Source organism: Zingiber officinale, chromosome 2B, assembly GCF_018446385.1.
Source record: "Zingiber officinale cultivar Zhangliang chromosome 2B, Zo_v1.1, whole genome shotgun sequence".
NCBI lineage: Eukaryota > Viridiplantae > Streptophyta > Magnoliopsida > Zingiberales > Zingiberaceae > Zingiber > Zingiber officinale.
Window position 1 is genome coordinate 25,604,317 of NC_055989.1, and position 27,981 is coordinate 25,632,297.

The 27,981-nt window shown below is 40.7% G+C and overlaps 1 protein-coding gene across 2 annotated transcripts; it reads left to right on the forward strand.

Moving 5' to 3' along the window:
* Positions 1-21: 21 nt before the first annotated feature.
* Positions 22-27,981, forward strand: LOC122045505 (SH3 domain-containing protein 2-like). Of its 2 annotated transcripts, XM_042605750.1 has the most exons (10): positions 23-215; positions 1,280-1,402; positions 1,485-1,554; positions 1,678-1,829; positions 5,576-5,677; positions 9,360-9,560; positions 9,645-9,707; positions 9,842-9,994; positions 10,086-10,160; positions 27,568-27,977. In XM_042605750.1, exons 1-10 carry the CDS (start codon positions 156-158, stop codon positions 27,682-27,684), a joined length of 1,116 nt encoding a protein of 371 aa, XP_042461684.1. In that variant the 5' UTR covers positions 23-155; the 3' UTR covers positions 27,685-27,977. The 2 variants fall into 2 exon arrangements, with proteins under 2 accessions (XP_042461683.1, XP_042461684.1); XM_042605749.1 differs by having other exon boundaries at positions 22-215; positions 1,485-1,829; positions 27,568-27,981.

Here is a 27,981-nt window from a genome sequence, read left to right on the forward strand (position 1 = left end):
ATTTTGAATGGCATAATTAGTTAAAAGTTCCAGGAAAACGCAGTGCTTAACAAATAAGGCAACCCATTTAGATCCCAGCCCCGGCGCCTTCCTCCCTTTCCCGATCGGAGATTTCGGCCAAATCGTCCGGCGATCCTTTTCCTATCCTTCGGTTGATGGAGGCTATCAGGAAGCAGGCTTACAAATTCAGGGATCAGGTCGCCCGTCAGCAGCAGGTAGTCCTCCTATCCCTTCCCTTCGCTTCCCTTCCCTTCCCTCGTTCGTTTTGGGTGTCCTTGCTCGGATTTGCGTCTAGGAGGCTTTGGATTCAAGCCGATTCAGTATAGCTATATCTAGGGCATCGATTGACTCATCGAAGTCGAGCACTTTTCCTCTTCTTTGGATGTATTTGGATCGATTCGGTATTCAATCCGTTGTTATGTGCTTTAAACCTGATGAAGAAAAAGGAAAAAAATTGGTGGTCGAGGCCTTCGCGCTTCTTTTTCAAGGCGGCCGAGTTATGGTCGTCATTGATGGAAGATGGGAGTTAAATGGTGCCTTTATGCTTTTGTTGGCACATTTTTCTAGAAAGGCATCTCATTACCATAATCCCAAAAGTTGATGGGCAATGATTTTGGAAGCAGATATTTCTAATCTTGAACAATCTATGTGTTCCTTGGAACTCTAAACCAACATAGAAAGAATGGGATATGCATGTGTTTCCCTTAATCTTATAGCTAGCAATTGAAATCAGGTATGATAATTACTAATAACTAGTCTTTTGTAAAGAAGGGGCCATGACTCAGAACATTATTCCTACTCTCTAATCTCTGTCATTGCCTTTTTTTGTGGTGCAAGAGTACAATACTCATATTGTAATTTTTTGCATCTATATGTTATATCAACTAAGTTGCATCTCTTTCAAGAAGCGCGCGCGCACACACACACACACATATATATATATATATATATATTAAAATACTCATTCATTGATATTCTTTTTACTTCTTTGTTCTTACCTCAACCTCTTTCACTTGACTTTCTACCACAATGTTTATGGTCATGGGAGATTCTGTTCTAGAGGGCAGCTTCCCCATTTTTATTGCAGTGAGTTCTTTGGTTAACTCAACATAAATTTCTTTTTCTGACATGATTAATAGCTTCTTATGGATTAAATCAGACTCTCACAGAGCCAGTTATTATTCAACACATTCTGCAAAATTTTCACATTAACTACAATAAGTCAGGTACTTGCTAGTAGCATGTTAAGGATATGTAACATCCTCGATTGCTTGAACAGGCTGTTTTCAAGCAATTTGGAGGTGCTGCGTATGGAAATCCTGATAATGTATTTGCAGATTCAGCAGCATATCAACAGCACCAGAAATTAGAAAAGCTTTACATTTCAACCCGGGCTGCCAAGGTTGGAAGCCTTTACTTTTTTTCTTGCCACATTTTTGTCTCTTTCCAGTTTAGATGAAAGCCTCTGAATCATTTTCTCACAGCATTTTCAAAGGGATATAGTGCGTGGTGTGGAAGGTTATATGATTACAGGATCCAAACAATTTGATATAGGTACTATTTTAAGTTTTTTGTGTTTCTTCCTCCTGTTTATTTATATTCATATTATTATTATTTGGAAATATCAAACTGACTTTTGCAAAATTTATTCAACTTCTAATCGATTTCAAAATCTAGGCAATAAATTGTCTGAGGATAGTCGGAAATATGGTGCCGAGAATACCTGCACTAGTGGGAATACACTATCAAAGGCTTCTTTATGTCATGCTAGAGCTCGTGCTCAAATGGAGAATGAACGTGCCAACCTATCAAGAGCTCTTGGTACCCAGGTTTGTGAGTTATTCTTTGATTAAGTCGATCATTTCATGCGGTTCTTATATAAATGATTGTGGATTGAAGGAATTCAGCTTATTGGTTCATAGGAGTCCGTTAGCTCTATTCCATCACATAGTTTATTTTTGTTCAAATAACAATGTGATTTTGTGAAACCATTTTGCTCTTTGGTATTGTGAATTTAAAGAAGAGAAGCTTTAGCACAATGGTAAAGTTTCTATCGTGTGACTTTATGGTCACTAGTTTGAGTCTGGCAATAATCACTTGTAATGCAGGGTAAGTGTACATACAATAGATTCAATGTGGCCCGACCCTTTCTCGAGACCCCGCATTGGCAGGAACTTTGTGCACCGAGATTCCCTTTTATACTATGGATTTAAAGGTTGTAATCAATTGACAATCTTTATTTTCATTATTTTGGTTTTTATTCTTTTGACATTAGGAACACTTTCATCATCTAGTCTGTCCATGTATATGGACAAATTCTGAATGTATTTGGCCCAAGGTTCAAAATCTCAAACCATGTCGGAGTTTTAGTCTTTGATTAAAACGATATTGTTTTGGTTTTGGTATCATGTCGACGTTCCGATGCATGGGGTTAGTGATATATTAGAGGTTGAAGGAGAAAGAAGATGAAAATAGATAGGATACACTAGCTGTGTGAGTGATATTGAGTTCCAGTAATTTATCAGAACGATTAGGGTTGTAAATGAATCAAACGTTTATGAACAAGCTTGGTGTCTAGCTTGATAAAACTCATTAAATAGTAAAATAATATATAAAACAAACAAGCTCGAAGACTAGTAAGCTTGGCTCATTAATGTTCATGAACAATTTATAAATAAACTTATTTTTTAATTTAAGTAAAATTTAATTATAGATTTATTCTTAATTTTTATTAAAATATATCAAATTTATAAATTTTTATTATCTAAAGTTATTCATAATAAGTTAAAAATAAGAAAAGTTGAGCTTGACTCAGTTGTATCTCGATAATATTTTTAATAAATAAGCTTGAAAAAGTTCGATAAGTAAATAAACAAGTTTGAAGAAATTTGATAAATAAATAAACAAGCTTGAATATAGTTGAACTTGGCTCAGCTCATTTACACCCCTAAATGATACGTTGCAACAGTTACATGCAACATGGTATGAGATTTCAAACTATGATTTAACCCATTTCAAGTCTAGTTACTCTATGTCTCTGTCTATGCATTATTCTTGGGTTATGCCTAAACTTTTTCTTAAAGAGGTCCTAGATTGCCTTTGTTTAGTGGAATCTTCTTTCATCCATCATAATACTATAGAGATCATTGTTAGATTTTTCTTTGTGTAAATTTTAAGTGAAATTAAATTCCAGTCAAAGTGATACTCCTAATTGATTATTGTTCTTCATTTTTAATTTCTGAAGACCTGTGCAGCCAACATGTCTTATTTTGCTCTCTTCCTCCTTTCATAAAGTGTTCTGATTAAAAACCTGCTGTTGACAAACAGTTGATAGACTGGTGAATGTGCTTTGGATATTTTCTCTAAGGATGCTTAGGTTGCAAGTTAGCAAAAAAAGGTTTTTGAGAAAATTTCAGATATAGAAGGATGGCACATTCTAATTTATAAAATAAGTCTGTCAAGTATGTTTATTACATGAAGACAGAAAATAAGCACTGATAGTTCTGCTCTTCTTTTGCCTCCTAGATAGGAGAACCCAAGTTTCAGACCTGTTATTAGCCCAGCTTCAGTTTAGAAACCTTTCTCAGATAAGTTTATTTGGATTTCTTTTAGATATATTGTTCCTGATGAGACATGAGTGTTAATCAATCAAGTTCTATGTCCTTGACAAGATTTGTGGTTACTCAATATAAAAATAAGCTTGAGAGTTGAGACCGTCTTGGAAGGATAATGTGAGTTCACCTTTCACATATGCCATCAGTATTCATCATCATTGATGGTGGGAATGCAATTGTTCCCGCAACTCACCAACCTAGTGAGGATGATAAAACTTTGTTGCAACCTTGCACAGATGACTTCCCGCCAAATATTACACCTTTGCTGCCGACAACTTTTACCTGATCTACCATAAAGATATGAGTTTCAAATATCACAGTCTTTCTTCACCTAACCATATCCTTTCTAGCACAACAAATATTCCTGATTATATTCACATTAAATCAGACAGTGATCATTACATGCATTTGATTTTGAAGATGTTGGATCAGTTTGGCATGGCTAGTCCTATCCTCTAGTGTGTCAGTTGCATTTCCTACTGCTATCAGGGCTGTCATAGCTTTGCTGGTTTTGTAGCAGCATGGTGCTGACCTTTGGCTAATTATCTTTCCTTTAAAGGTCATCTTTTGATTTTTCATTTTTGCAACATAACCCAAGAGGACCATTGCAATTCCAAGAAAATTTCTGCTTTGAATTATGTGTGGAATGAATGGTAAATCGAATTAGTCTTCAATTGACAATTTCTTCCTTTGACAGGGACTTGCTGTGAGCTACTAGTTCTTGGGTGATTTTAAGCTATAATTTGGTGGTTAAAGGCAACAACTTTTGTGGCCTGTGTTTATTGACTGATACTCTTGGTTCTATTTTTATTTGCTTGAAGCAAAACTTTCTGAGAGCACTAATATTTGTGGCACAAATAAAAATAGACCATCTTTAAATACTGATTTGATAACATAAAACTTGTTCACACTCTACATTTTATCTACTTGATTTACATATAGTTTATTTTATTTCAATTTTTACTCATCCTTGTACACCTAGTGTAGTTATTCTCGAGTCTTAGTGACACCAAGTTATTGTAGAGTGTGTAAGAGATTCACATCTCGTTGTCTGTTCATTCAATAAATAATAGAGTTATTTTTCTCAATATTCTCCCATGGTGTGTGATCATCCTGGTGCATTGTCGAGTGATATTGAGCCCAACTCCAGATTACCTCGCTTACCTGTACTTTCCATCTGTCACAACATAACTCTTTTTTATGTGATTTTGTAATAATATGCTATTTTGAGAACTATCAGAACTTGTATGTATCAGTAATCCCTATTTTTGTTGTTCATTTCCTTTTACCTTAGTTGATTTCCTATAATCTCTGTACTTGTACACATCCATAAGTACTGCAATGTATAGTTTGAGATTTATAAGAAGTCATAAGTGTGCTATGGGAATTGTGCTGTGAGATTGCTTTAGATATCCATCCACCATGCAACATCAAATCTGAAAGATTTCTGACACAATGCCATACTCGGAATGTATACTGTTTACCAAGCATAGGTTAGAGCCGTTTTGTCCGATATGGGCGAAACATCTCATTCCGCCCATGGACTAGCATCAACACAACATCAACACCCGGAGGTGTTGGGTCGACGTGCTCGCGGTCATCATAGAACAAGGAACAACATGTTTTAACTTAGGCTTTAATAATAAACTTAGGTTAATAATTTTAATCAACTCCCAACTAAGGGATAATTTAAATAGGCTTATTAATGCCTAATAAAATCATCCCATTAATTATATATATATATATATATATATATATATATATATATATCTTTTATTTTTAAATATTTAGATTAATTTTTTTAGTTGATATAATTTATATTTTAAAAATACGGAAACTATGTCGGCACGACACGATACTGTTCCAAAACTATATCGTTTCAGTTAAGGTTTGCAACCTCGACACGGCTCGAGATTTTAAACCATGCTACCTAGCACATAATCATGATCTTCCCTTGCCAGGTTGCAGAGCCATTAAGAGCCATGGTAATGGGTGCTCCCTTGGAAGATGCTCGACACCTTGCCCAAAGATATGATAGGGTGCGTCAAGAAGCTGAAGCTCAGGTAATACTGTTGCAAACTAGTTAAATTATCTTCTATTCCATAAAATCTGTATATGCATCATGCATTTACTTGTATGCCATCAGTATTTCTTGAAGCTTTGGTCACGGAATGTTTTTATTCTTTCTTGTTAAAATTGTTGTTTGTAACTCAGGTTTTAGTTATAGACTCAATAATTTTTCAATCTTTGACAAAATGCTCGATATCCACAAGGGAAGGGATGCAAAATACTGCTAAATATGCTTACATAAGTTTTTTTTTTTGATCATACATACTATTTGCATGCATTTCTTAGTTCGTTGTGCCTCCCAAATAGCCTTGCATATGTAAGAAGAAAGAATATAAATAGGTCAATTTGGAAAGCATATGCAAGTGATATTTTTTATTCTATGTAATGAAAAATTGGAGAAGAAAGAATGATAGAGAGATAGAAGTAGGGTAGAATTGACGCGATAGAGTGATTGCCTACATTTTTTAGGAAATAAATATATAAAACTTTCTTCCTGTCATTATTTGGAGGAATTTATATGAGGAATCAACCATTATTCTATCTATTGTATTTTTAATAAAAAAACTTGTGAAAAGATGAAATATGGAAAAAGTTGTCTTAATTCTTTTTAAAGATAATGGGTTTCATTGGACTGAGTTATGAATGAGAGAATGAAAGATAAACATTTCTCTCCCTATTTCTTTCCCTCCAGATTCTCTTCAATGAAATGGAGAGATCTGGAATCCCTACCCACTTATCTCTCCACTGTGTTTCTTTCATTGACATTTTACCATAGGAAAAACACATTGTATGATTTATTATGTCATGCCCCAAGTAAGTCCTCTTTCCAAAGCTATACAAATTTACTCTAATGACACAACCATTGTAGTGGCACATACTTTGTAGCAGCCAATGGATTGTATCACCGAGGTGCAAACAACATTCATTACACAACCACATGTGATGGCTATAGCATAAGAGCAACACACACATACAAGTATAATTACGAAACAAGAACACTTAATTTGTATGGAAATTACTGAAGCATAATCCAACGTCGTGTGGTCAAGTGCTAAAAATAATATACGAAAGTGCCACAAACATGAAAATAAAAGTAAGAAAGTAATAACAATAAGTTAATGGAAAACTCAAGTAGTGAAAAACTCCCTCCTATGTTCTAGAGTAGCAAAGGTAAAAATTTGCCTAAGAACCTGACTTAACACCTCCATAATTTCCTCAGATTGATCTAGAAGCAGATGCAGGATGCCAATAAAACAGGTTTTGGAGCCTCACAAACGAGAAATAAAAGGTCAGCAACAGTTAAATAAGAAAGATAAATGAGCATGCCCCAATGCAAAAACAAATCTAATCATCAATATAACCATGTAAGATACAACCCATACATCATGTATCACTCCATGCTCAATTCAGTAGCTCATCATCATCGGGTGTAACTGCCCTATTGACCAATAGATGTCTCTTCAATATAATGTTGTCATAAGGCCACATTGTCCCCTAGTTAGGCATCAACAACCCTAATTTTGACATGCCCTTCATATCCTAAGTCATGGAAAACCTCGCTTAGGCATCAACAGCTTGGACCACCACACACAATATTATATCTCTGAAGACATGTGATATCGCAGTTAGGCATCAATGACTTGAAGTGCCATGTGCGCCAAATAACCCTAAAGTCAGATGGTATTCTAGTAGACACCAATAATAATAATCATTAGATGCCCCATCATCAGCCCTTGAAGGCACTCTAATCACTGGCTGAAAAGCCTCTTGGGATGAATCTAAGATGCATGGAACTCCCACTATATGTTAACCCATCTTATGTGCAAAGTGTAGCTATTATACTATAGGTTTTTTATGTTAGGGTAATATGTTAACATACAACATATTAAGTTTAGAAGCATATAACAATGTAAATCTCTAAACATGCATCATTATTAGTAAAAAGATAAACACTAAGCATGCATCATTCCTGACAGAAATTTCATCACTAAACATGTATCAAGATAATAATGTAATCTAAACATATATCAAGATAAACATTGTAAAGAAAGTAAACATGCTATTAATATGTCCAAGTCCAACACATAAATAACAAAGGTAAACACACTATCAATATATGTACAGTCCAACACATATAGGAACAACAAAAGCAATGAACCAAAAATAGAAAAGAGCCCTCCATATGTTAGATTATCAACCAGAGTCACTATGAGCCATTATCATCAAAGGTATTATTGTAAATCTTCATTTCATAACCTCTCTCCTTAGATATTACTGTAAATCTTCATTTCATAATTTTATAATCCGCAATGGGTACATTTCACTCATCATACTCATCACATGTCTCTCTCCAGTACATGCACCCTCCATAATCTTATATCACATCACAAAATTAATAGATTGACCACTTCAGCAATTATGAGCACCACAAGCAAACAAGCCCCTCTTGGCTCAACTCTATCCCTCAGCTTTTCGCTTTCCAGTGATTCTGTAATTTGATGATCTTCGCTCTAGTAAAGAGTCGAGGCTAGAGAAGGAGCCTTGTTGACCGCTAAAGGTTGGTCTGAGGATGTCATTTATATCCCTTGAATAAATCAAGGTGAAAATATATAATCTTTGATTCCTCCATAACTTTGTAAACTGCAGCTCAACTGAAGGAGGAAAGAGAATAAGTTGACTCACATCGAGTCAATGCAGCCACCTTGAATCCACATGAGATTCTTCAACTATTTCAACTATGCATGAAAAAATCATTCTTGGAGGGGGTATTGTCATTGCTTAAATAAACAATATGCAAAATTAAGGTTATGGAGAAAACGATGATGGGCCACCCACTACCTAAGACAAAAGAGAATAGGGTTGGCTTTGTTGCTAATCCCTCATCTTAGCTCATTGGGGGAGATCTGGACACCTAGACATTGGTAAAACTCGCATAATAAGGTGATTGTGGTTGACTTAGGTGGTGGAAGAGGACTCGGCAAGGCTTGGGGTGCTACTTCAGAAGGGGAATTCATGTAGGGTGAGGAGATCATGAGTAAGAGGAGAGGTATTATAAAGTACATGTCCAACGATCCACCAAAACCACAGGTGGCAGCAAGTTTCCATTTCTGGCAGCTGTATAAGATATGTTTTTTTTATCGTATATTGTGAAGTCTCACTTACAAAGCATGCAAAAGGAAATATCATATACTATAAGTTGAACCAATCAATTTTAGAAGACATTCCTAATAATTGGAAAAATAACCATCCACTTCCACTGGATAATTATCTTGAATACAAGTAAATACAAGCAGCTATTCATATTTGAATTTACATCTTGTTCTTGGTTTATCTTGGTATTGATTTGTTCCATTCCTAAATTTCACCATTATTACCTACTAGCTTTGCAAGTGGTTGGGAATCAAGCACCTTAAAACGTGCAACACTAAACAGTGAATTGCTGACTTTTTTTTTTTTGACACTAAAAGTCTAACTCATGGGAGCCATAACTTTCTTAAGTTTGATAGAAAGGCCCTTGCCATTTTAGGTCACTTCAATGTTTTTTTTTTCAATTAATGAATCTCTATTCCTGTAGAAAAAATGATAAATGTTTATTTTGTGAAAGTTTTGTTTATGGCTCCAGAAAATTCATTCCACAAGGAATTCTTATCTGAAGATGTATTTGAATTTTATCAGGCGATTGAAGTTTCAAAACGCCAAATTAAAGTAAGGGAAAGTGCAGCTGGTGGTGATTACATATCAAAGTTAGAAGCTGCTGAGGCCAAATTGCAAGAACTAAAATCTAATATGGCAGTTCTAGGTAAGGAAGCAGTTGCAGCAATGACTGCAGTTGAAGCCCAACAACAGAGATTAACCTTACAACGGCTTATTGCCATGGTATTGCCCTGTTTCTTACATGCAGTTGACTGTCAATTACCAGCTTTTGGTTCATGCCAATTAACAAAATTCTCTCCTCTTAAGGTTGAGTTAGAGCGTACTTACCATCAGAAAATCTTACAAATTCTTGAACAACTTGAAAAAGAGGTAACTGTTGTTCTTATTTCTATATATATATATATATATATTTCTTGTGTCTTGTGCACATTTTTAGATGACAATTTTTTCACATGGAAAACAGAAACTAAATTGTTCAACTTTGCTGATTGGCCAATTTACAGATGTTGTTGGAGCGCCAAAGAATTGAAGCATCTCCAAGTCCTGCTGCAGAAAACTATATGCCACCTCCACCATCATATGAAGAAGCCAGTGGCATTTTTGTTGACTCTACTTCTGATGCATCAACTGAAAACGTTGAATTCTTTTTAGCTGAGGTAGCCAAGTGGCTTATATGTCCATCTATTTGAAGTTAGGTTATGCTATGTTGTGCTCACTTGTATTCATATATTCTCTCCGTGCTTCTAGGCTATACAATCATACCTAGCTGAGACAGAGGTGGAGCTTAACTTGTCTGCTGGTGACTATGTAGTTGTGCGCAAGGTATGTGTATTATGTAAAAGGTTTATTTTATCATGCCTGTTTGCCCAAATAGTGAAACTAACTATAAGAATGTGACCTTGATATAGAAAACCATCATTCTGATTGTTTTTCATTTTTTTTTTTGGATCTTGTTTTATGTCTCTACAATTGTCTCATAAAGCTGATAAAATGTTTTGACTATTTTCCTCTTAGTGTCTATGTTGTTATGCCACTTGACATTCTTCAGCAATAATAGATTGCTTGCTTGTTGCAGAAACAATTTATTTGAAAAAAAATGTATGACCGTGTTAGTTGGCAGACCTGGTACATGGTTATTGTTGCATCAAGTAGATAAGATTACTTTTTTTAAACACGGTTGAATTATTGGATCCATGTTTCACATCACGATAGAATACATCGAATGTAAAATAAGTAAATAACACATTATATTAAAGGACTCAGAACTTAAAGGAATCCTGATGATTTGAATCAATCCAATTCAATATTATTATTATTTGATATGGATCATATTTTATCTGATTTCTTGTAAAGGGAGGAAAACTGCTATAAATTCCATCAAACTAAATTAAACTCACTAAATTAACTTGGCCCATCAAACTCACTTCTGAAGATTCCCTTGATTGTAGGGATTATGATTGATTTGGATTCCCTTGATTATTAGGATTGAGATTGATTTTGATTGTATTCCCTTGGCTGTAGGGATTGAGATTGATTTTTCTTTTCTCTCCTTATGTATATAAATACCTATATGTAAACATATTAAGGAGAATATAGAGAGATTTTTTTCCTAACGCTTCTCATTTCTCTTCTCCACATGATATTAGAACGAGGTTGAGAGGCAAATCCTATTTTTTTCTGCGCCGTCGTTCCTTGCGCCGCAGCATCACGCACGCCTCTTTGCACGCATATCGCAACCCCTCTTCGACAACTGCCCGACGCTGCCGCCCTCTCCACTTCACAAACTAACGCCAGCGTTTTCCTATGTCGTGAGCACAATGTCCTTTGTCCTCTCCTGCAGTCCGACGACGGTGAGAAGCTCAAGAGATCAGCAGTTTGGTGACGGCAGGGGTTATTCTTCCTGCAGTTTCACCGTCCTCACCTATCTTCTTGCATCGCTTGAGCCTTTCTTCGCTGTGCGCTCTCTTTCACTGAGCTAATCAATGGCTATCTCCGACACTCCAAAGCCGGATATTTCAATCTTTACCAACCACATCACTACACCACTCTCTTCCGAGCAGTTGGATGGTAAGAACTACTCTTCTGGGGCTTCTTACATTGAGCTTTAGCTTGTTGGATAGGGTTATGAGACACATCTCACTCACACCGAAGAGGATGTCCAAGTCGCCGATCGTCCTCTATGGAAAAAGGTTGATGCCTAGTTGTGTTGCATTATCTGAGCCACCATCCATCCATCCCTTAGGAATGTCTTCTGTAGGTTGCTACTCGGAAAACCTAGAGGTTCCACTGTACAAAAATTTTGTACAAAGGTCTGAACCTTTTCCTAGCTACCATGTGTTCTTTTAAATTAAATTTTGGATCGCCTGCGGAACTTAACACGTTTGATCCAAAACTTAATCTATTTGTTCTTTTAGGTTTTGACTTGGATCTCCTGTGGAACTTAACACGTTCGACCCAAATCGCCTTAAGTTATTAATTCCATTAAATATTAATTTCCATAATTGGTTCCCAGTACTGACGTGGCGAGGCACATGGCCTTCTTGGATATGGGAGCAACCACCACCGACTAGACAAAACCTTTTATAGAAATCTAATATTTAATTTCCTAAAATAACTTTAGGTTAACCGAAAAGAACAATCAAATCACAAGGAAAAATAAAACAAAAGAACACAACTTCGAAAAACATATTCGAAATACTAGAATCGTAAGCCTCTTGTATTTGGTATTATTTCCATAAATAACTAGCATGACGCGGAAAGAAAAATTGCTAGTTATACCTTCTAGAAAGACCTCTTGATCTTCTACCGTATTCCTCTTCTAACCTCGGACGTTGTGTGGGCAACGATCTTCCGAGATGAGAAACCACCAAGCACCTTCTTCTCCTCCTAGCTAGGTTCGGCCAACACAAAGAAGCTTCACCAAGGACGAAGAACAAAACACCAACCAAGCTCCAAGGGATACAAGCTTTCTCTCCTTCTTCTTCTTCTTCTCCAAGTAGTATCCGGCCACCACAAGAGCTCCAAGCCAATAGAGAAGGTTCGGCCACCACCAAGAGGAAGAGAGGAAGAGAGGTTGGCCGGCCACAAGGAAAAGAGAAAGAAAAATAGAATAGAGTCGTTAGCCTTGAAGCCTCCTCTACCCCCTCTTTTATAATCCTTGGTCTTGGCAAATAAGGAAAATTTAATAAAAACTTCCTTAATTCTTTTGCCATTGAAAAGGAAAATTTATTTAATTAAAACAATTTTCTCTTTTCAAATTTTAATGGCCGCCACAACAAATAAATTCTCCAAGCAAATAAAATTTTAAACACCAATTAAAACTTCCTTATTTGCTTCCGGAAATTTATAAAAACTTCTCAATAATTTTATCCCTTCACGATTGGTTTATAAAAAGGAAATTTAATAAATTAAAATCATTCTTTTAAACATGTGGATAAAAAGAAAGTTATCTCTAAAAATTAAAATATCTTTTAATCTACAAATAAGGAAAGATATCAAATCTTTTCTTAATCTTTTGTAGAAACTTATAAAAGAGAATATTTAATTTTAAACTCTCTTTTAAATCGTGAACATGGTTAAAAGGAAAGTTTTCTTAAAATTTAAAATCCTCCTTTAATCAACAAATAAGGAAAGATTTCAAATTTTAAACTCTCTTTTAAACATGTAGATGATTTACAAATAAGGAAAGTTTTTACGAAAAATTAAAATCATCCTTTTAACTCGAATAAGGAAAGAGATTAATCTCTTCTCTTAATCTTTTGTAGAAAGCTATAAAAAGAAATTTTAATTTTAAACTCTCTTTAAAATCATGATATCCACAGAAATAATTTTAATAAAATCCTTTTAATATTCTAGTGGCCACTAAGCTTGGGACCCATGCTTTGGTCGGCCACCTACATGGCTCAAGGCTTGGCCGGCCCCAGCTTGGGTTCCAAGCTAGCTTGGCATTGGATGGGTAAGAAGGTGGGTATCGGTGGGTATAAATCTCGATATACTAGAGGCTACGATAGGGACCAGGAGGAGGAATTGGTTTTGGTCTCCGGATGAAATTAAGCATCCCGTGTTCGCCATAACTCAATTTCATCGATAATAATTCATTCCACTAAAGAACTATTATTGAACTCCCAATCCCAATTACATTTTGGGCTCCTTATTATGAGTGTGTTAGTCTCCACGTGTTTAAGATAACAATGTCCACTAATTAAGTAAGTTCTTCGACAACTCACTTAATTAATATCTAGCTCAGTAGTACCACTCAACTTACGTCGTATGACTAAGTTCACTGCGGGTTTAACTGATCATATGAGCTCCTCTTGGGGACATTCTCAACCTAGATCACTAGGACCCTTCTATAATCAACACACACTATAAGTGATATCATTTCCAACTTATCGGGCTTATTGATTCATCGAACTAAATCTCACCCATTGATAAATTAAAGAAATAAATATCAAATATATGTGCTTGTTATTATATTAGGATTAAGCACACTTCCATAATAAGCGAGGTCTTTGTTTCTTTATAAAGTCAGCATAAAAGAAACGACCTCTAATGGTCCTACTCAATACACTCTAAGTGTACTAGTGTAATTATATAATTAAGATAAACTAATACCTAATTACACTACGACCTTCCAATGGTTTGTTCCTTTCCATTATGGTCGTGAGCTACTGTTTATAATTTATAAGGTACTGATAACATGATCCTCTGTGTGTGACACCACACATCATGTTATTTACAATATAAATTAATTGAACAACTACATTTATCATAAATGTAGACATTTGACCAATGTGATTCTTGTTTATACCAAAAGCTAGGCTTTTAGTATACACTCTAACATCTTCCACACTCACAAAACATGTAAAGTTGTTTGGACACAGACTCAACAACTCTTTATAAACACCTTTCAGTGACTCTATCAGGTTTGTGAAGATCTCATGACCATCCTCAGTACCCATCAGGTTAAGGATTCAATGTCTACCTATCTAGTTTCAGTCTCTAGCCTTATTTGTGACTTAACTACTACCACCTAAGGCCACTCCTATTGTGGAGCTTGAAAATCAGAAGAAATTTTTTATGTCTCTGCTTCCACCTAAGGCCACTCCTATTACGGAGCTTGAAAATCGAAAGAAATTTTTTATGTCTCTACTTTATATGGCTTGCCCACAGATTATTCTCATGTTTGCGATCAGATCCTAGGTAGCCCCACAGAAGCTACCTGACAGTACCTAGGCAACTCTCCTTCGTGTCCCTGCCAAAGTCTTGACGTTGCCTCCCATTCCTGTTGACTTGTCAGCTTTGGTCTCTCAAAACAACAACAAACCTCCACCTCGTAAGGGTGGCAAAGGACGTCCTTGGTGTGATCACTGCTACTGACCAGGACACACGATTGATAAGTGTTGGAGTCTCCATGGTCGACCTCCTCGCGCTGCTCAGATCGCTTAGAGTTATGTCGCTTCTTCAGCTTCCGCTGCACAATTGCCATCAGATCTGACCCCACCGCCTTCTTATGATGACTTTTTGAAATGGTATGCGGATCGTTAGGTTTCAGATTCCACTATTGTCATCTCACACGCTGGTAATTCCTTTGTTGGCATATCTCGCTGATCCTGTCCGAATGCTGAATCAACGGACGCTGGGCAAGTGGCGCTCCCCGGCTGCTAACGTGGATCTTCGACTGGTTGCACGAACCTCCGGCGAACCTGCACAGAAGTCGGGCCGAGAAGGGGTTCCCGGCGGCGACCCTCCGACGCTCAAGTCAGGCAAGCTAACAGTGAAGAAGTGGCTCTCCGAATATTAGAATGCGTACCTCCGGCGAAGGATGAGGGCCTTTATATAGGGCAGCGGAGAAGCGAGTGTACACATACCGAGGTGTACACGTGTCCGCGGCCCATACCCCAGTAAGGGCTTGTCAGTGAGCTTACCTGACCCATACTGCTACAGTCCAAGCATGTCCTCGATGGGACAGCAGAACCCCCTGTCATAAGCTTTGGAGTATGGCCTTTATGTGGAACATACCCGTTGTCAGGAAAAGATGTCCTTTGTCCTTTTCCCCTTGGCTCCCGAACTAGCTTCCGGCCGGCCTGCCTCCGAGCGTCCGGCCGGCTCGCCTCCGCCTTACGTCCGATCAGGCACATACATATAACGGTCCAGGAAGATTCTCGATGGTGTGCTTTGTGGAGACTTAGCAGTATGCTACCTCATGTGTTCGACCAAGCGATCCGCTCGGCTCTGTGATATTGTCCATTGAGCGCCGGAACCCTGACTTTCGTCAGGGTGCCTTTGACCATCCACTAAATACCGGCCAGCCGCCCGGCCGGTCGGCCCACACCTCTCCAACCGGCCACCTGCCACTTTGGCTTCCACGTGGCGTTGACCCCACCGGACGGGGGTCCCTTGTTCTTACAACCGGATCACTTGGCCCGACTGACTGGACTGTTAGCCTAGCCGGGCGGCTCCTCCGTGTTAGTATCCTCCGATCGGCCTACCGCCGAAATGGCCTTGATTACAATGGCATTCATCGGGTCTCCTCGTGTGCTGCGCCAATCTTCGACATTAAGGCTGAGCACGCGTTCATTAAATGCTTCGAATGGTCGAATGCCACGTGGCGTATTGCCATCATCGTACGGCGGCGGTCGCATGGTGCTTTGATGTGATCGAAGCGATTCGAAATGGACGGCGCGATGAATGCTTTGATTCCCGTGACCTGGATCCAACGGTGGAGGCCGCTCGGCCTCCACCCTATAAATCCTTCCTTTCCTTCTTTCTCTCATTTGCCTCCGCGATTTCAACCCCTGCCCCCGGCGCTTGGAGCTCCGGCGATACCGTTTCTGTTCTCCGACGCTCTCCGACGCCTCTTCCTTGATCCCTTTCCTCTATGTAAGGCTTTATAACTTTTCTTCCTCATTTCCGGTGTCTCATCTGCATTTCTTTTCCTAGTTCCAATCCTTGAAACCTCTTTTCGTTGGCTGTTGTTTTTCTCCTGCCTTTTCGCCTTTTTGACTCCTTCCGATCGACTCATGGCTAGCTCTTCCCATCCCGAAGAACAGTCCCTCGGCCCATGGTACACCACCATGCAGTCCCGATTCGACCGGCGTGATTTTGATATTCTGACAGACAATTTCGAAAGCCCCGAAGATTTTGAACTTCTTTTAGCCGGTCCTTCCGCTCGGCCGCACAGGCCGCCGCGCGGAGCTTTCTGTGTCTTCCGTGACCAGTTTACCGCCGGTCTGTGTTTCCCCGTACATCCTTTCATCATAGATGTTTGTAATTTTTTCGGTGTGCCGCTCGGCAGTCTAGTACCCAACACCTTTCGTCTCCTCTGCGGTGTTGTTGTTTTGTTCAAAATTCACAACATCCCCCTCCGACCGGAGGTCTTCTTTTATTTCTATTACCCCAAGCAAGCCGAGTGGGGAACTTTTGTTTTCCAATCTAGAATAGGTTTTGTCCTTTTTGATAACATGCCGAGCTCCAACAAATATTGGAAGGAGCACTTTTTCTACGTGTGTTTCCCCGAGCCACCTGCCTTTCGTATCAAGTGGCAAACGGCGATGCCCGCGCAACCGGAGCTCGGCAAGTTTAGAGGCGATGCGTCCTATCTTCATGCAGCCGATCGGCTGGTTGGCCAGCGTTATCACATCAACAAGCTGCTCCTTCCGGGAGTAATGTATCTATTCGGCTTGTCTTCCGTCCCAGCCGATCTGCCTTGCAGCATGAGTAAGTTCTCCTATCTTCCCGTTTCTTTTGTTCTAACTGATTTATTCTTTGCTTCTGCAGCTGAAATCATGTGGCGCGCCAAGGCTACCGATCGGCTAAAATTGAGAGCCGCTGAGATCGAGGCGGCCAAGAATAAGGAGGTCGTCGAGCGGGGCTTGGCTTATCCGGCCGGCGAAGAAGGTGAGGGGACTCAGGATGTCCCCGAAGCCTTAGACGCTCCTGCTTCTCACGACGAGGTCGCGGGCTGCATAGAACCCTCTACTCAAGTCGAGGTAGAGGGCCGTTCGGCCGACGACGTTCCCCTGGCAACTCGGAAGCGCAGACGGCCAGAATCAGCATCTATACCAACTCCATCTGATGAGCCACAGTCCGAGCGGGGCGATGAGGCTCCAATATTATCCGGGACAGTTTCTATAGAGAGTACCCCGATGCCGCGCGGCTCTCCAAGGGCTACCTCTGAGGTGCCGCCCTCCAGTCCTCCCCGAACTCTGCGGCGTCTTAAGCGGTTAGGTGACCGTCCTTCTTCCTCCACCGATGAGCCGTTTGGTAAGGCCGCTACTTCTCAGAGTGATCCGAGCGGCCCCAAATTGATAAAAACCGTCCTGCGCCTCCCTTCGGAAGAATACATGGCGGCCGCTGATCGGCCGGTGGTCCCCGAGCAGCAAATCACACTTACGGGTCCCCTCGCCAAAGCTTGGGAGGATGCTCGTCTCCGAATCGCCATGATGACTCCTAGTCAGCTCGGCGACAGCAATCTACAACAGGCGACCGGGGTATGTTGTTTTGCTTTGTTGGTTATTTTGGATCGAACTTCTAACTTGCTCATATCCGTTCGCAGAACTGGGTGGAGCAGATTGCCATCAGCAATCGCCTAGCCGAACCGGAGGACGAGTTGAAGAAGCTCAAGGCCGCGGGGGACAGCAGACAATCGACGGCCGCTCTGGAGAAGGCCAAAAGGCTGCTGGAAACCGAAAGGGATAAATCCTCTGGCTTGGCGAGCGAAGTGGCCCGCCTCGAAGCCTTGGTCAAGCAGCGGGACAAGGAAGTAAAGACCTCGACCACCCGGAAGCTTAAAGCCATCGAGGATATGGACCTGATGAAGGTGGAGAACCGGGGACTAGAGCAGCGCATCAAGGAACTGGATGCCCTTCTGGCCACTGAGAAGGAGAGCCGCTCGGCCGATCTGCTCAAATTTGAAGGAGACTTGAAGGATCTCCATGCCGCCAACGATGCTTCCCGAGCAGCGCTCAAAGAGTATCAGGATGGGGAGTCGGCCCGCTCTGACGAAGTGAGGAAGGCATTTGTCCGCTCTGACGACTTCGGAGAGAAATTCACCGACAAGATTACCCTCACTTTCGAAGAGGCGATCAAGGCGGCGGTGGATTACTTGAAGGCTAAAGGCCACCTTCCCGCCGAGCTGACAATCCCCCCAGAGGATCTGGCTACCGTGATGGGCGCCATTCCCGATGCTCTTTTTGATTTTGACGCGTGAGGAGTGTTTTCTATCAACTTTTTTGTATCCTTGCCGTTCGGCACAACTTATTTTTGCTGTAATTTCCTTTGTTTGCCCAGCGTTTGGCGTAAATAGATCATCTTTCTGTTCTTGCAACTTTTGTTTTGGCAAGAAATTTTTCTTTCGTCATGTTTAAAGTGTTCTTTAAAACTCCTTCGCTCGGCTTCATACTCTAACATGAGCTTAAGCCGATTGTTTTAAAAAAAAAACGCCTTTCGCCCTGCGACTGCATAGCCGCTCGGCGCGCGAACATCATTCGTTCACGCGCTCCCATCTTTAATTCTTATTAACCATCTTTTGCTTTGCACCTTACCTCAAAGGGGTTTTTCATCTATTTTTGCTAAGCGAGCCGCTCGGCCGTATGTTGGCCTTAAAGAACAGGCTCTGTCGTCGATCGGCTCTTACCGTCGGAATGTATCACGTGGATGGCTATTCGCTCGGAGGGCTTATAGACGCCGGCTCATCTCTCGATTTTTAACGTCGGAGCTCGACGGTCTTCCGCTCGGAGGGTTTATAGACGCCGGCTCGTCTCTCGATATTTAACGTCGGAGCTCGACGGTCTTCCGCTCGGAGGGTTTATAGACGCCGGCTCGTCTCTCGATATTTAACGTCGGAGCTCGACGGTCTTCCGCTCGGAGGGTTTATAGACGCCGGCTCGTCTCTCGATTTTTAACGTCGGAGCTCGACGGTCTTCCGCTCGGAGGGTTTATAGACGCCGGCTCGTCTCTCGATATTTAACGTCGGAGCTCGACGGCCTTGGGCTAATCTTTAACATAGCCGCTCAACAATTACACTAGCCATCCTTTAATTTCATGTATGCTTCATTTCTGCTTCCTGCATTATAAGAACATGTGCGACTAGAATATACACAAAAATAAGTTACACCAGTGCACCTTTCATCCGGCACGATAAGGCTGAAGATGATTCGCACTCCATGGACGATCCAGCTGCCGTCCATCTTGATCCTCCAAATAGTAAGCGCCCGAGCGGAGCTTTTCGATAACCTTGTAGGGGCCCGCCCAGGGAGCTTCCACATGACTTCAGCTGCAGAAGCAAAGAATAAATCAGTTAGAACAAAAGAAACGAGAAGATAAGAGAACTTACTCATGCTGCAAGGCAGATCGGCTGGGACGGAAGACAAGCCGAATAGATACATTACTTCCGGAAGGAGCAGCTTGTTGATGTGATAATGCTGGCCGACCAGCCGATCGGCTGCATGATGATAGGCCGCATCGCCTCTAAACTTGCCGAGCTCCGGTTGCGCGGGCATTGCCGTTTGCCACTTGATACGAAAGGCAGGTGGCTCGGGGAAACGCACGTAGAAAAAGTGCTCCTTCCAATGTTTGTTGGAGCTCGGCATGTTATCAAAAAGGACAAAACCTATTCTAGATTGGAAAACAAAAGTTCCCCACTCGGCTTGCTTGGGGTAGTAGAAGTAATGGAACACTTTGGGGTCTAATGGGATGTTGTTCAATTTAAAGAGAACTACCACCCCGCTCAGCAGCCTAATGGAGTTCGGAACCAGTTGGCCGAGCGGGATGCGAAAATAATTGCAAACTTGCAAGAAAAATTTATGGGGTGGAAAGCGTAGCCCGGCCAAAAATTGGTCTCGAAAGAAAAGAACGGTGCCGGGCGGTGGTTCATGTGGCCGGTCGGCGGGGTTGGCTAATACTATATGGTGGTCGGAAGGGAGGTCATAAGTTCGAGCGAGGCACAGTGCGTCCTCCTCGTCGAACCGGCTCTCCATGGTCGTGTACCAGAGACCAGGAGCGCCGTCGGTCGACTGTGAAGTACTAGTCATGGGCGAAAAGCAGTAAGAGATGCAGGGCAAAAAGAAAAGTTCGAACAAGATGGTGGATGTGAAGGGGACAACAAACAGAAAAAAGAAGGAAGGAGCGAGGAAAAGGAAGGCTTACGAGCAAAAGGGGAAGATCGAAAGGGGCTTCGAGGTCGTCAGAGAAGCGAGGTCGCCGGAGAAGAAATGAGCAGTGGGGCGTCGAGGATCGATGAAGCCAAAGTGCGGCGAAGAGGAGAAGTCGGAAGCTTTATAATGACGACCGCAATCAATTTCCACCGTCTGATTCAGGTTGTGAAGAACGAGGCCATCATCCGGCCGTTCATTTCAAACGGCGATGTCCCATCGGAGGTGACGCCACCGCCATACGCTGACAAGAGCAGGATTGCCACGTGTCAGCAGGACACAGGTCGCATTTAATGAGCGCACCTTACCGTGCGCAGCGCACATGATTGGCAGTAAGGGAAAGGATTTGATAGGGATTTCAAGGGAATACAAGGCACGAGCAAGACACCGCCGACCGGATGAGCACCTCTATGCCTCGCCGACCGATCTAGTGTAGCGGCCGTTATCCAGTCAGATCGGCAGTCCAGTCAGTCGGACTTCGCCTCCTTCGACTAGACTTGAGGGGGAGGCAAGTGATCCAGCGGTTAGAACAGGGGACCCCCATTCTGAGGGGTCAATGCCACGTGGGAGTCAAAGGGCCAGGTGGCCGACCGGAGAAGGATGGGTCGACCTCCCGGCCGGCCGACCGGTGAGCAACCGATGACAAAAGGCGCCCTGACAGAAGTCGGGGTTCCGGCGCTCAATTGAACAGTAGCGAAGAGCCGAGCGGAAGGCCGAAGACAAGGTGGCATACTGCTAGCAGTCCCCACAGCACCTTACCGAGGATCTATCCAGCATATCGATGCCAACGGCAGGTCGGACGTGATGTGAGTGTCGTCCGGCCGGCGCGTAAGATGAGGGCCGGACGGGCGGACTCCCTGTCCAGCCGGCCGGCCGGACGCCCCAGCTTGTGGTGGGTAGAGAAGGACAAGAACATCTTATGACAGCTGTCTAGTCCTTCTGTTGTCCCATCGAAGGCGTGCTTGGACTGTAGCGGTACGGCGTCAGGTAAGCTCTCTGACAGACACATACCGAAGTATGGGCTGCGGACACGTATGCGCCTCGGTGGGCGTGCGTGAGCTCTTGCACCGCTCTATATAAAGAACCTTATACTTCGCCGGAGGTACGCGTTCAACACCTTTGGAGCCACTTTTTTTGCTGCTTGCTTGCCTAACTTGAGCGTCGGAGGGTCGCCGCCGGGAACCCCTTCCCGGCCCGACTTCTGTGCAGGTTTGCCGGAGGTTCGTGCAACCAATCGAAGACCCACGTCAGCAACCGGGGAGCGCCACGTGCCCAGCGTCCGTTGATTCAGCATTCGGACAGGATCACTCGCTCTTCGGGTCCTTTGGTTCTTGGCTCTGGGGCCACTGATCATATCACTGGTAATAAATCCCTGTTTTCTTCTCTCTACTTCCAGTTATTTACCCTTTTTCACCATGACCAATGGCTCCCAAACTCAGTCCCACGGTGTGCTATTGTTCATCCTTCCCCGTCTCTTTCTATCCATAATGTTTTTATGCCTCTGGAGTTCCCTTTAATTTATTGTCAATAAGCCAACTTACTCGGGCCTTTGATTATGTCATCTCTTTTACTAAAACTTCTGTTTTCTTACAGGATCGGAGTACGGGGAGGATGATTGGCTTTGGATGTGAGTCTCATGACCTATACAGGCTTCAACAACCCTCTCTTGTTGGTTCGGCGGCGACATTTCTACTTCTTATTCATGGTTAGTCGGGACATCCGGATCTCGATAAGTTGAAACAATTACGTTCTAGTCTTTCTCACTTAGAGTCTTTGTCGTGTGAGCCGTGTCAATTAGGAAAACATGTTCACAGTTCTTTTTCTCCTCGTATTGTGAGTCAGGCTATGCCCCTTTTTGCTTTGGTTCATTCTGATGTTTGGGGTTCGAGTCGTATTTCTTCTACATTGGGATCACAATATTTTGTTACTTTTATAGACGATTTTTCACTTGGTTTTATCTGATGAATGATCGTTCATAATTGTTTCCTCTATGAAAGCAAAACTCAATTTGGTATTTCTCTTCGAACTTTGCAAAATCTACCTACACAGTTTTGTACCTTCTTGGCATCTCACGGTGTGTTGCATCACACGTCTTGCCCTTATACCCCTCAACAGAATGGGATTGCAGAACGTAAGAATCGTCATCTCCTCGAGACCACCCGGACTCTTCTTCTCCACTCTCACATTCCTCATCAGTTTTAGGGCGATGTTGTACTTACCGCGTGTTATCTCATCAATCGTATGTCTGCCTCAACTTTCCAAGGTAAAATACCTCACCATGTAATTTATCCTCATCAGTCTTTTCATCCTTTACCACCTAGGGTCTTTGGTTCTATATGTTTTGCTCATGTTATTGATCCTGGCATTGACAAATTCTCTCCCCGGTCTCATAAGTGTGTCTTCCTTGGATACTCTCGTTCTTAGAAAGGGTATAAGTGTTATTCCCCTACTCTCCGTCGGTACTTTATCTCTACTGATGTCACGTTCTTTGATTCGGTTCCTTTTTTTAGGCCTCACGCATCTCCATCCGAGTTCTCTCCTTCTCCGCCTGCACCAGTGATTGTCTTTTATCCTCCGGGGGTGTCTCTATCACCTCCAGCCCCATCTCCTCCTTTGCAGGTTTATCGGCGTCATCCTGCTTTGTCGTCGCCCATCATTGATACTGCCATGGACACATCTTTGGAGTCGAGTCCTTCACCTCTTCCTCCGGTCCCGTCTCCTAAGTCTGATATTCCCATTACACTTCGGAAAGGTATGCGCTCCACTCGTAATCCTTCTCCTCATTATATTTCCTTTGAGTTATCATCGTCTTTCTCCTTCCTATTTTTCTTGTCTTTCTTTCTTGTCGTCTGTCTCTCTTCCAAAGACTGCAAGTGATGCCTTTGCCCATCCAGGATGGAAACGGGCTATGCTCGATGAAATGTGTGCCTTGCAATGCAATGGGACTTGGGACCTTGTTCCTCTACCACCTGTGAAGTTAGTTGTTGGTTGTTGATGGGTGTATATGGTGAAAGTTGGTCTAGACGGCACAGTCGACCGACTTAAGGCTCGCCTCGTCGTTAAAGGCTATACTCAGATCTTCGAATTGGATTATAGGGACATTTTTTTTCCTGTTGCCAAGAAGTATGCACCTTTTCTTGTCCATTGCTGTGATTCGACATTGGCCTCTTTACCAGTTGGACATCAAAAATGCATTCTTACATGGTGACCTGCTTGAGGAGGTCTACATGGAGCAACCTCGCTCAGGGGGAGTCTTCTGGTGTTGTATGTCGCATGCGGAAATCTTGATATGGCCTCAATTAGTCACCCAGGGCATGGTCCTTTAGATTTAGTACTGTAATTCAACAGTTTGACATGACTCGGAGCGAGACTGACCATTCTGTCTTTTATCGCCACTCATCTACTGATTGCATCTATTTAGTGGTTTATGTTGATGATATCGTCATCACAGGTAAAACATCTTTTCAAACATTTCCAGACAAAGATCTCGGCAAACTCAAATATTTCTTGGGGATAGAAGTAGCATAGTCTAAAGATGGGACCATCATATCCCAAAAGAAGTATCCAATGGATATTTTGGAAGAAACAGGAATGTTAAACTTAAAGACAGTCAACAACCTTATGGATTCTAATGTCTAGCTTCTGGCAAATCAGGGAGAGCCTTTTCCAGATCCTGAATGGTACAGACGATTAGTAGAGAAACTAATCTACCTTACTGTTATTCGTCCAGATATCTCATTTGCAGTAAGTGTAGTAAGTTAGTTTCTCAACTCTCCATGCAAGGAACATTGGGATGCTATGACTAGCATTATTCGATATATCAGAGGCACACCAGGAAAGGGTCTTTTGTATGAAGACAAATGACATACTCGAGTTATAGGATATTCTGATACAGATTGGGCAGGATCTTCCACTGATAGAATATCCACTTCTGGGTTTTGTATATTTGTCGGAGATAACCTTATTTTTTGAAAAAGCAAAAAGCAGAATCTTGTGGCAAGATCCAGTGCAGAGGCAGAGTATCAAGCTATGGCTATAGCCAGTCAAGAGCTTATATGGCTAAAACAGTTGCTTCAGGAACTAAGGCTTGGAGAGGTTACACAAGTATCACTTATATGTGACAACCAGGCCGCCATGCATTTCGCCTCAAATCCAATTTTTCATGAGAGGACAAAGCATATTGAAGTTGACTATCACTTTGTCAGAGAGAAAGTCATATTTGGAGAAATATCTACTAGCTTTGATCAACTAGCAGATATATTCACTAAGTCACTGAGAGGTCCCGAATTGACTACATATGTAACAAGCTTGGTGTATATGATCTATATTCTCCGGGGAGTGTTGAATATTTTTGAAGATTCCCTTGATTTTAGAGATTATGATAGATTTGGATTCCCTTGATTATTAGGATTGAGATTGATCTTGATTGTATTTCCTTGACTGTAGGGATTGAGATTTATTTTTCTTTTCTCCTTATGTATATAAATACTTACATGTAAACATATTAAGGAGAATATAGAGAGATTTTTTCCTAACGCCTCTCGTTTCTCTTTTCCACAAATATTATTTGATATGGGTCATATTTTATCTGATTTCTTGTAAAGGAAGGAAAACTGCTATAAATTCCATCAAACTAAATTAAACTCACTAAATTAACTTGGCCCATCAAAAAATAATTTGTCAATGAAAATGAAACCCAATTCATTATATAAAAAAAATGATAAATCATCTCTGTGATAGAATTAAGAGGTCAAAGAATTGGAATTGTATAGAAAAAGAAATCTCCCATGTAGACTTGAGTCAGTGAGGGTGAAATCCACATTGAATGATGGCTGCTGAGGAAACCTCGTGCCATTTTAAGACTTAGAATAACAAACCATCCAAATTGAACTGTCAAAGAGTTCTTGGATATGCCAATGGACAGATGTAGCTTCATCCTGAGTATAATAGGAACGGCAATTGATCTTTTGGCAAGGATCTGGATGACCAAAAAGTGGAAGTCATTTTTATCTTCCTCTCTGTATGTAGTGTCAATGTTGTTTTTCCTCTTCCTTTCTTCAACCATGTTAATGCCATTTTGACTTGAAGTCAACAATGATGTTGGAGTTGACAATCCTGTCCTATTGTTGGAAGATTTTTCTATGAAATGTTCTATTGTCATTTTATTTCGTTTTAAATTGTATGAAATATGAAACTGTTATGAATCATGATCAACATTTGTCCATTATTTTATGTTATCAAGTAGGTTCTTGCATTTTATATATATTTTGAATAAAAAATCATTTCAGCTAAAGCAGATTTCTTTTTTAAACATATTTTATAAAATTTAACTAAATCATATGATTCACAAGCCGAAAAATTGATAAACCCATTAACACATTTAATACAATTCACAATTCAAAAATTTATCAACTTATACCTTGAACCAAACCAAAATTTCACAACCACAGATTTAGAGGAATCAATAAAGTGGTTTTATAACTGATTTTATATTAAATTATTTAGTTTATCTGGTCATGTTGTCATCATAATGTTACAAACAAATTTGATGTATAATATATGAAAATTAAGAAGATAACAGACCTAGAAATTGTCAGGTCTAATTGGTGTCCTCAGTTCAAGTCAGTTTGATCAATTGACAAATCTTGTTTGTCAACATTTGATAAATTTTTAATCCTTTCTTAGATTTAATTGAACTTATTTGGTTGACTCCTTAAAATTTCTTTTAACCCAATGCTCAAAACACAAAATAGAACCATGCGGAATGATGGCTAACATTGACAGCTATTCTTGGTGAATGAAATAGAATAGGACTAGACTATGAATAAAATTTCATAGTTTGATTAAAGAACTAAAGTAAAGGCTTCATTCTCATTTCTATCTTTTGTTTGCAGGAATTGTATTAGTAATAGGAAGGAGCAATGTTACTCTTAGCTTTGCATTTGCACCATGAACTCTCTGAACTCATTTTAAGACACTCAACACCCATCACCTTAATGTTAGACATTGACACTCCCATTTACTACATGTTGAACATCTAGATCCTAGATGGTGTATGTTTCCTTTTAGCTGGGCTAAAGTCCAACATTGGGAAGGAAGTGGAACTGTGGAAGATCTTAAAGGATATTTATTGAAATTAACAAATAGTCCGGGATAATTATTTTTATACATTGATGGCAGGAAGAGCCAAGCTTGGATGCTAGATTGAAAGGAAATAACAATCGGGCAGGGATCAATTCCCGACAGGAGCTTGCCTTCGGGGAAAAACTCCTTCCACCCTTTGGTCACTTGACGGTCGGTTATAAGCTGACCCTGTGATTTACCTCCCTTCATATAATTTGGGGACGAGCTGTGAGGGGCGCCTGTGGTGAGCGTAATCACCTTTTGCTACAATAGATTGAAAGGAAATAATATTATTTTCTAAGAAGTTCTTAGGTTTTCCTATGAACCTAAGGTGCTATGAGTTTTGGCTATTTTATGTGATGATGTCTACCACCCTAAAACAAAGCACCAGATCCAGTGAGTTGGAATCATAATTACATTTATGATGTACGCCTGTCATAGTCTGTCAGATAACTGATATTAGATATGATGATTTATAGTTGAGTTCCACTCATATATTAAGTTTGCAGAGCAGTCAGTTAAATTTTGTAAAGGTTTAATCTATATGCCTTCTTTTTTATTATGTCGATTCTGATTCAATTAATAGTTAAAGCATACAAATCGCAGATTGGCTGTCTTATTTCTTACCTTGATTTCTGATTCAATTTATAGACAGCATACAAATCGCAAATGCGATGACAGATTTTCTGCTATGATGACACTGCTAGTGTTACTTTATCTATACTCGACTCAGTTTCATGGTATTATTCTCTAAATTCTAGTAGATTTCTGAAGTTCTCTCAACATCACACATAGCCATCAAATGTGTTTCTTGTTTAATTGTTCATAATGCTTAACGACACAAAAGCGCTAGTCATTTGATATTTAAATTGCAACAATCATGTAAATCTCAAAGGGAAAATCCTACTAGTGGCCATTCGTTTCCATCTACTGATCTGATTGTTCACTTGCAGATTTCAAATAATGGTTGGGCAGAAGGTGAATGCAAAGGAAAAGCTGGTTGGTTCCCTTTTGCATATATTGAAAGGCGGGAGCGAGTGCTCGCGAGTAAGGTTGTTCCGAATCTATAGATATTGTGTTCCATTAGATGCCTACCTGGTGATGGTATGTTGGCATCCATAAGCGGAAACCATATTGGGTTTGCATCTTAATTCTTTTTCTTCTCTCTTTGTGATGTTGGCATCCATAAGCTGAAACCGTATTGGGTTTGCATCCTAATTCTTTTTCTTCTCTCTTTTTTTTTTCCTTGTATTTTTGTCTGTCATTATTGTGAGCCCAATTTTGTAAACCAGATGCATGATGGGATCTTTTTTTTTTTGTCCAAGCTTATTAATCTAGCATATTACAACGCGACACAGAAGTCGAGT